Source organism: Triticum aestivum, chromosome 1A (genome assembly GCF_018294505.1).
Source record: "Triticum aestivum cultivar Chinese Spring chromosome 1A, IWGSC CS RefSeq v2.1, whole genome shotgun sequence".
In the NCBI taxonomy this organism is placed as follows: Eukaryota; Viridiplantae; Streptophyta; class Magnoliopsida; order Poales; family Poaceae; genus Triticum; species Triticum aestivum.
Genome location: NC_057794.1, coordinates 399,813,760 through 399,823,310, shown reverse-complemented (window position 1 = coordinate 399,823,310; position 9,551 = coordinate 399,813,760). Strand labels below are relative to the sequence as shown.

Below are 9,551 nucleotides of genomic sequence, written 5' to 3'. Positions count from 1 at the left end.
ATTCCTTTGACTATGAGATTATGCAACTCCCGGATACCGGAGGAATACCTTGTGTGCTATCAAATGTCACAACATAACTGGATGATTATAAATATGCTCTATAGGTATCTCCTAAGGTGTTTGTTGGGTTGGCATAGATCGAGATTAGGATTTGTCACTCCGAGTATCGGAGAGGTATCTCTAGGCCCTCTCGGTAATGCACATCATAATAAGCCTTGCAAGCAATGTGACTAATGAGTTAGTTGCGGGATGATACATTACGGAACGAGTAAAGAGACTTGCCGGTAACGAGATTGAACTAGGTATGATGATACCGATGATCGAATCTCGGGCAAGTAACATACCGATGACAAAGGGAATAACTTATGTTGTTATACGGTTTGACCGATAAAGATATTCGTAGAATATGTAGAAGCCAATATGAGCATTGAGGTTCCGCTATTGGTTATTGACCGGAGATGTGTCTCTGTCATGTCTACATAGTTCTAGAACCCGTAGGGTCCGCACGCTTAACGTTCGATGACGATTTGTATTATGAGTTATGTGATTTGATGACCGAAGTTTGTTCGGAGTCCCGGATGAGATCACAGACATGACGAGGAGTCTCGAAATGGTCGAGAAGTAAACCCAATCAATATGAATAAACCTCATCATTTTGTCCTTAATGGCAACAATACAAATACATGTCTTGTCCCTTTCTGTCACTGGGATATAGCACAATGCAATATTGAACCCATCACAAAGTACCTCTCTCATTGCAAGATAAATCAATCTAGTTGGCCAAACCAAACCGATAGATCGGAGAGAAATACAAAGCTATAACAATCATGCATAATAAAGTTCAGAGAAGACTTAATCAATATTCATGAATAAACTGATCATAAACCCGCAAATTCATCGGATCCCAACAAACACACCGCAAAATAAGATTACATTGGATAGAACTCCAAGAAGATCAATGAGAACATTGTATTGAAGATCAACGAGAGAGAAGAAACCATCTAACTACTAGCTATGGACCCGTAGGTCTGTGGTGAACTACTCAAGCATCATCGGAAGGGATCAGGATGATATAGAAGCCCTTCGTGATTAATTCCCCCTCCGGCGGAGTACTGGAAAAGGTCTCCAGAAGGGATCGTGGAAGAACGGAAACTTGCGCTGGCGAGAAAAGTGTTCCGGGTGGCTCTCTGTTGGTTTCCTGATTTTAGAGAATTTATGGAGGTGGAATTAGGTCAGAGGGAGCGACATGGGACCCACAAGGCATCAGGGCGCGCCTACCCCTGGGCGCGCCCTGTTGGCTTGCCTTCTCCTTGCTTCTTGTTTGGTCTCCTCCCAAAGCTTACTGGGTCTCTCTTGTCCAAAAAAAATCGTCAAAAAGTTTCGTAGCGTTTGGACACCATTTGGTACTGATTTCCCAGAAAACAAAAAATAAGCAGAAATCAGCAACTGGCACTAGGCATTGGGTTAATATGTTAGTCCCAGAAAATGATATAAAATAGCATATAAAACATCCAATATTGATGCTATAATAGCATGGAACAATAAAAAAATTATAAATACGTTGTAGACGTATCATCCTTCTGCAGGCACTCTTCCGCTATTTTCCTGTTCCCCGAGATGGTGATCACGCCATTCGGCCCTGGCATCTTAAGCTTAAGATACACGTAACATGGTGTGGCCATGAAACGTGTGTAGGCGGGTCTACCCATGATGGCATGATAGGCACTATGGAAGTCCATCACCTCGAAGCTCAACCTCTCCTTCCTGAATTTTTTCTCGCCACCAAATATGACGTCTAGGGCTATCTGTCCGAGTGACTTTGCCTTCTTTCCGGGTTGATCCCATGGAACTGCATGTTGCTTTTGCTCAGTCGGGACATCGGAATGTCCATCGCCTTCAAAGTGTCGGCGTAAATGATGTTCAATCCGCTGCCTCCGTTCATGAGGACTTTGCGCAGTCGGACTCCACTGACAGCTGGATCAACCGCTAGCGCCTGCTGCCAAGGGGTCGGTATGTGAGCTGGATGATCCAACTGGTCAAAATTGACGGGTGTCTAGGCCTAGTCAAGATACTTGGTGACAGTCGGCACGGCCATGTTAACCTCTCGCTTTATGACCTCCAACATGCGCTTGATCTCGACGCCTGTGAATATCATCAGGACTTTCTCGACATTGGGATAGCTAGAAGCATGCTTCTTCCCTTCGTCATCATCGTCCTCATCTTTACCCTCTGAGGGTTCTTCTCACATTTCTTGCTTGAGCAATCGGCACTCCCGAGTGGTGTGCTTTGGCAGGATCAGGTCGCCATCTTCGTCTCTTTTGGTGTGAATCTGACAGGGTTGATCAAGAATGTCGCCCTTTGGGTAGCTCTTCTTCTTGCCAGCCCATTCCTTCTTCTGCTTCAGCTAAACTTTGCCCTTGCTTTGCCCAGCTGGGACCGCAGCTTCAGCATTGTCTGCGGAATCGGCTTTTCACTTTTGCTTCCGACTGGAGTATTGCCCGACTGGTGGGCCTCTCCAGCTCGACCCTTGCCGCTTCTCAGCCGGTCTTCTTCTTCGTTGTTGGCATATCGACTGGCAATCTCCATTGCTCAGCTCAAAGTTAGGATCTCGGTGCGGCCAAACTTCAGAATAAGCTCTCGGTATTTGATACCCGCCTTGAAGGCGCAAATGGCTTGGTGCTCAGTGACATTCTCCAAGGTGTTGTGCAGAGTGGTCCACCGTTGGATCTACTCTCAGAGAGTCTCATTGTTTTTCTGTACGCAGTTTTGCAGCTCTGATAATCCACTCGGCCGTTTGTACGTGCCCTTGAATGTTTTCACAAAGACTCGGGCCAGGTCATCCCAGCAATAGATGCTCCCGGGTGTGAGCTGGTTCAACCAGGCTCTCGCTGACCCCTCAAGCATCAGTGGCAGATGTTTCATGGCCACATTGTCATTGCCGTCACCGATCTGGACAGTCACTCGGTAATCCTCCAACCAAGTCTATAGCTTCGACTCGTCAGTGAACTTGCTAATCCTCGTCACCAACCTGAAGTTGGACGGGATATCAGCAGCACGGATATACCTGCTGAAGCACTCTGGTCCTGAAGGTGTGGATCCACTCGGGACATCCCTGTCGAGCTCGTCTCTTTGGGCTCAGCCCATGTCAACCAAGCTCTGAGCGAGAATAGATCTCGCGTTGAACTGCGGGTCCCGAAGACCTCCCGTGGCCGTGCGGAGGACTCGGCCTCCGATCATCTTTGTACGGTTGCCTCGCGTCATAGGGCCGGCGCCCATATGCAACGTCTCGCGGAGGGGGCGTCCGAGTCCGACGATAATCGTCGTGTCGCCATGGAGGAGTGATTTGGTCACGTCTTTGGTCTCCGTACTGATCTCTCAGAGGGGGCGATGGTCTATGCCTTCCCGATGCAATCGGATTGTGAGCCGACTGGACTGTCTTGACACGAACAGATGCGCTATGGGTGCGATCCCGCGACTGTGACACAACCGCATTTTGCGTCAAAGCTATCTTCAACATGGCCCGGATCTGTCAAATCCCTTCTTCAGCAGTTGAGCCGGGGGCCTGGATGGATTCAGCGATTCAGGCCGTTGCCACCAAATTCTGCAATGCGACCACCATGTCGCAAAGGGGCTGGAGTTGGAGCTGAACCATCTCCACCAAACGAGAGGCGGTGAAGGCTTGCAGCTCAACTCTCCAAAATGGATATCAACCTTCAAAATAAAACCGAGCGTTCTAGAAGCCCTACTATCCAGTCGTAGCTGCCTGCGCTAATTAGCTTCCATTTCTCGGCGAATGTGTCATCCCAAACACCAGTTTCCATTCATAACAAAGAACTGGGGAAAGAAAATCCGACTGTTTGCCTTCATAACCCTTCAGGACTATACTTCTATATCCAATGTGATCTTTTTTTAGTGATAAAACATCCAATTTGAAATTATGGATTAAGACGGCGCACATTTTCTTTTTTCATATCAATTTCCATATGTGCCTGCCTGTTGAAAATTTTAAATTACCTGCAAATGTGGCGCCCGATGCACGGAAAAGCGACATACCATGACTAGAAAAGGCGAATCTGCTGATCCAATCACTTCAGAGTTCAAACATCGTTGAGTGATCTCGCTGATGCCTAATCTTCTGTACTTGGGGCTGCATCCTGGATTTGCATTTTCGCTTGTCAGGGTCGTACCCGTTCGGAACCTATGTTGCATGGCACTTATGTTTACCGCTCATGCGTTGAGTTTCATTTTTGTAAGAGCATCTCCAACAGGTGCATAAAAATTTTGCGTCCTAAAATAGTTTTAGCGCGTCACTCTAGCACTTTTAGTGGGTCAGACCCAACGTTACTTTCGCAGATGCCCAAAAACGCGCGCCCAAAAGAACACGCAGTGTAAATTGTGAAGGCGCGCAATCCGGCGCTTCAAATTTGCAGCTTTTGATAGCATTTTTCAACCCGCGCACAACCCCTTTTTGCGCGCGCGCTGTTTTACAGCTTCTGCTGGAGCTGTCCGGCGTCCAAAAAACTCGGATTTTAGCGCACGGCCCAGTTTTTGGGCGTCTGTTGAAGATGCTCTAAGGCCATGCACGGTGGTTTGCTGCTTTATTATTTATATAACCTTTCATCTAAAAATACATGTTCCAGGACGAGACAAGAACCACAATGTCTTGCATACGCAATTTCTGCATCCTCCAACAGCTCCGACCACTCGTTTTATGTCTTCCATAACACTACATCAATACACGATATAAGAAAGAAGCATAGTTGCGGATTGCCAACTACTTATAACTAGCAAAAAGCAAATAGCATTAAAACTGACGCCAAACTGGCTAGTGAATTTTGATTGCACATAACACAAGTATTGACTCAAAACATTCAACATAGTCATGAACATGTGTTAAAGGTCTTCCAAAACATTCAAATGAGAGACATACTGCAATGTTTGCACATAAAGGGGAGGGATCAGCCACGGACAAAACATGAAGAGCTATCAACCTGCTCAGGCATCTCTGCAGTGACTACAAGAAGAGCTATCGAAGGGATTAGCCATGGACAGGACATGCTCATTATGGTGATTGCCCCTTCGGATACATCCAGCAGGATATGCATGACCAGAGTAAGATCTAAAATCCAATAGAGCATTTGGAGAAGCCCTGCTATCAAACTGTAGGCACTTGTATTGATCAGTTCTCCATTTCTGAGTGCATCTGCCTTCGACAACAAATTTCATCAACTCAAGCGCCTTAGCATTGTGAACAAAGAACTTAGCAAAGTCAACATCCGAATCCGTGCCCGTGTAACACTTCAACTCTACATATCTGATATGGTGAAGAGACTCAATCAGAGCTGTTGGCTCATGATGATGCACATTTTGCATATCCTTCTGCAGAGATGACTGGAAAGAGTATAAACAATTCAGAAACAGTTATTACAAAGCTAGAAAATAAAATTTTCTAACTGGCAATGTCAGGTAAAACAATGACTGATTGGATAACATATAAAATAAGTAAAACAGATTTTCACACTACTGAAGAAGAGATTCAACAACTCACCATTATGTATAGCTTCTCCAAGAAAGGAAAGACTCTGAGGAAGCCAAGAACTGCATCAAGATTAGGGCCACTAGACGTGATATTTAAAACCTTAACACCTCGCATCAACATTTCCAGGTTACCAGCGACCATTTCCTGCTAACAGAAAAACATTGCAAAAAAGTCAGTGTATGCTTCGTGGCATGTCGAATATGAAATGGCCATCCGCAGCTACCTGTGAAACTCTGGTTCCAAGCTTGAGTTTATCAACGTTGTCTGTCAGTGAGCCCAAGATCGCCAGTTTCGGCGCACTAATTACCCGGAAGACTGGTGCTCTGCGCAGTGGGCTGGTTCTGCGAAATAAATCTGATCTGACGAATCTTTCCAGGCAAGGGGCATTCTCGATGACTATTTCACTCATGCTGCCCATATCATTACAGACACCGATGCTCCTAAGTGTCTGCGAGTTGATCACCAAGCGCCTGAAGCCATCACAACTGTCAAGCAGCAGGTCCTCGAGGACAGGGCAGCCAGAGAGAATGCTGTGGAGGGTACCTTCATATACAGAAAGGAAGCCCAGAACGAGTGTTTTCAGGTATGGGAAGTTAAATACTGGGACCTCCTCATCCTCAAAGAAGCTGCAGTGGGCAATGCGGGCCACACGGAGGGTCGGTGCGAAGCGGAGCACAGACAGTGGCAGCACATCATCAAATTTAGCGACATAGATGTCGAACTCCTGAAGATTAGCAAGGGCTGGGGACCTGAACCAGCCATCAAGATCAGCAAAATAGAGGCTGTTGAGGTGAAGGCGGCGTATGGGGCCCTGGTGCTCAGAAAGGATCTCGGTTACAACCTCAATTTGCTCGGGACAAAACCCAGGGATATGGGCAGTGTCAAGGTTGATCGAAGCGGAGCGCCACAGGTGACGCCAGCGGCGAGAGAGGGCAGAAGTGCGCACGGCATCATCAGTGCGGAGGAAGGAGATGATGGTGCAGAGCGTCTCATCCGGGAGGTCACTGATCAGATCGATTCCCTCCCGTTTCACCTTCTTCACTCCACAGTCTGCCGCCGCCTGCATGTTGGAATGTGCAAGTGCACGCACGGCTTCAGCTGCTCGTTCACGAATAACCAGTTTGGGATCGTTCAAAGCTTTCAGTATAACATCAACAAACTCAGGGATATAATTCTTGAAAACTGTGAATGCATTTTCAGCCATCTCCTACAACAAGAGAAGGAGGAACTTTATACAAATCATAATGTAGGTCATCTGGAAAAAATATTGGCATAAAGTTAAACTACTATCATAATATACTAAGTTGCAAAACTGAAACAACTCAGGATGCTAATTGTACTGTGCATAGGGTTATTTTCAGGGCATCTTGGAGTGAAAGAAATGGTACACATGGTTTAATAAGAAGATAGCTAGCACGAAGCCACGAACCAATATTATTTAATTTGTACACTCAACTGAATATTTGTGACTTGCAGATCAGTCACGGGCACGGCTAGTCATAATTAGTTGTCCACTAGTTGTTGTTGATCATGACTTGCTTGCTAAAAATACTATATATATGCAGAGAAAACAATCATACACATACTACAAATCAGTGGTACACAACTACAGTACATGCTAAGAATCAGGGGTAACCTCATGATCTTGATTGTTGATTAAACACTACAGAAGCTGATCGGTTCAACTTACTTTGAGAATAAGGAGAGCTGCAAAGCGGCGATATTCCACTCGATCAGCACCAAGCCACCCTAACGCAGTTGTAATAATCTAAAAGAAGTGCTTCTTAGAGAACTGGAAAAGAATGTCCATGAAAACTGGAACCAGTAGTAAAGTTATAACTCACCTGTCGCTCAACCTCGTGTCCAGTTAATGCTCCCCCAGCATTTGCCAAATGACCAAGCACTGTGCTAGCTGGAACTAGGATTTCAGGATCACGCTTGACTTCAAACACATTTTTTAAGACATTAGCCAGCTTAGAAACCTTTGAAGCGCCTCCAACTGGTAAATCAATCAGAGCATCGATAGCATGAAGAGCCAGTAAACTTTCAGTAGCATCATTGCTTTGTAATAAGCTAGATATTTGCTCATAGAGCTGATCCATAACGCTTAGAAGATCTTCACTGCTGAGATGTCGAGCTTCCTCCTCAACATGTTTCCGCAGGGCAGCAGCAATACCACCCTATTATAGATGAGAACAAATTATATCATCCTAGAAAATATCATTGTTCGGCGTAAACGAAAGTACAGTTAACATAGAGAGTCTGTGGGTTAACATCAGGCCCCTGGTTAACATCCCAGGAACCTAAACCTCCCAATGAGCAGCAAAGGTACCAAATTTATGAATGCATTTATTCTGCATTACCATGAACACACAAGGCATAGATGTGAACTATGCGCTTCACGTTATCCCCGCCAACAAATCCATAAGATCAGCATTTGTTCATAATGTTATCTGACAGGCCAGCACATTCATAGACCCCAACAGTACTTCAACAGTCAAGTCCTCAGCAAAATGTGTACATGGTGCAAGAAATCTACTCCCTCCGTAAAGAAATATAAAAGCGTTTAGATCACTAAACTAAAGTAGTGATATAAACTCTCTTATATTTCTTTAGAGAGGGAGTACATAATTACAGTACTCTAGAGTAGGCACGAAAAGCACTGACTTTTATGTACTGCTACTGAGCATTGACACAAGTAAAACAGCATCACAAAGCCCGCAAGCCCAGATCACCAATACCCACAACCACAAAAGGCACCAACCCAAGCAATTAACTTGGCAATTGATCGTCCCATGCCCATCCATCTATCCATTCCACACTGGCCAGCACCCATGCAGTGCCCTAACAAGAAACAACCAACTAGGTTCAATTCACACCCTCGGCTGATTAGCCTGTACACGCACAGAACCCCGCACGCAAACCCAACACCACCGGCCAAAACCAAAGTCTACCATAACCGCGCCACAGCGAGGACGGCGATATCTCACAGCATGAACAAGAGAGGGCGATCGAGCGAGACACGAACCTCTCCAGATGAGATGTAGGCGGCGATGCTGAACCAGCGGTCCTTGGCGATCAAACCTGCGCGCCAGGCAAATCGATGGTTTAGCCATGGCCAGAAGAGAAACCCCGGGCGATCGAGATCGGCGGGGAACAATCCGGGAGCGAGGGAGGCGTACGCACGGCGGCGCCGGGATCTGGGGAAGGAAGGCGTACCTTGAGGCTTGCCCGCGGCCTCCGGGGAGAGCCGCGAGGGTTCCATGTCGGCGGCTCCTCGGGAACCGGCGGTGCCAAGGGAGGCGGAAGGTTTTAGCCAATCCCAGCCTCGGCCTGGCGCAAGGCGCAGTTACACGGCGAAATGGCTCGGGAATTTTTTTTTTATTTTTTTGAGAAAAGCGAAATGGCTCGGGAATGTAGTGGAATGGGGAGATGCCGGCCTCGCACGGGCTTGGGCCGTGACATCATGGGTTGATCGTGTCCCCAGATCGCTCCACCAAAACTGGCCTGCGACCCCTCAAAAAAAAAAAACTGGCCTGCTATTTTACAGTTTTGTACCGCTACAAAAAATACAGTTTTGTGCCACTGTTTATCCATCCCTGTCCCATCCTATAGAGAACTCTCTCTATCCAAGGTTTTTTTCGCCGGAAATCTCATTGACCCCCAAGGAATTTTGCTACCGTTAAAAAAAAAGGTTGCAGATGCAGGCGTGATCCATGCACTATGTGCCCCTTGCCCCTCTTGTTGTGGTCGTGGTCGTCGTCGCATTTGGAGCGTGAAACAAAGGTTGCCTCAATGCCAAGCTTAGGCAAGAATGAATCTAGCTCGCTCGATTTAGCTTCAATGGGGCTACCTTGAGCCTAAATCGAGGAAGGCGGCGCTTCCAACTTTGTTGCTGCGAGATTGGTGAATTTAGTATGAATTTATGTTGCACAGGTTATTTGCATGTGTCGCAAGCACACAAATTTCCTTATTGCATACATACAGACATTGTGTTGCAATAATTATGGTG

The 9,551-nt window shown here is 46.4% G+C and overlaps 1 protein-coding gene across 3 annotated transcripts; it reads right to left on the bottom strand.

Moving 5' to 3' along the window:
* Positions 1-4,835: 4,835 nt before the first annotated feature.
* LOC123138484 (F-box/FBD/LRR-repeat protein At1g16930) lies at positions 4,836-8,926 on the bottom strand. Of its 3 annotated transcripts, none has more exons than XM_044558582.1 (7): positions 8,759-8,926; positions 8,568-8,623; positions 7,384-7,719; positions 7,230-7,307; positions 5,763-6,599; positions 5,549-5,686; positions 4,836-5,391 (listed from the first exon to the last, which is right to left on the bottom strand). In XM_044558582.1, exons 1-7 carry the CDS (start codon positions 8,802-8,804, stop codon positions 4,996-4,998), a joined length of 1,887 nt encoding a protein of 628 aa, XP_044414517.1. In that variant the 5' UTR covers positions 8,805-8,926; the 3' UTR covers positions 4,836-4,995. The 3 variants fall into 3 exon arrangements, with proteins under 3 accessions (XP_044414517.1, XP_044414424.1, XP_044414476.1); XM_044558489.1 differs by having other exon boundaries at positions 4,837-5,391; positions 5,763-6,746; positions 8,759-8,925; XM_044558541.1 differs by having other exon boundaries at positions 4,838-5,391; positions 5,549-5,683; positions 5,763-6,746; positions 8,759-8,924.
* Between the last annotated feature and the right edge of the window lie 625 nt (positions 8,927-9,551).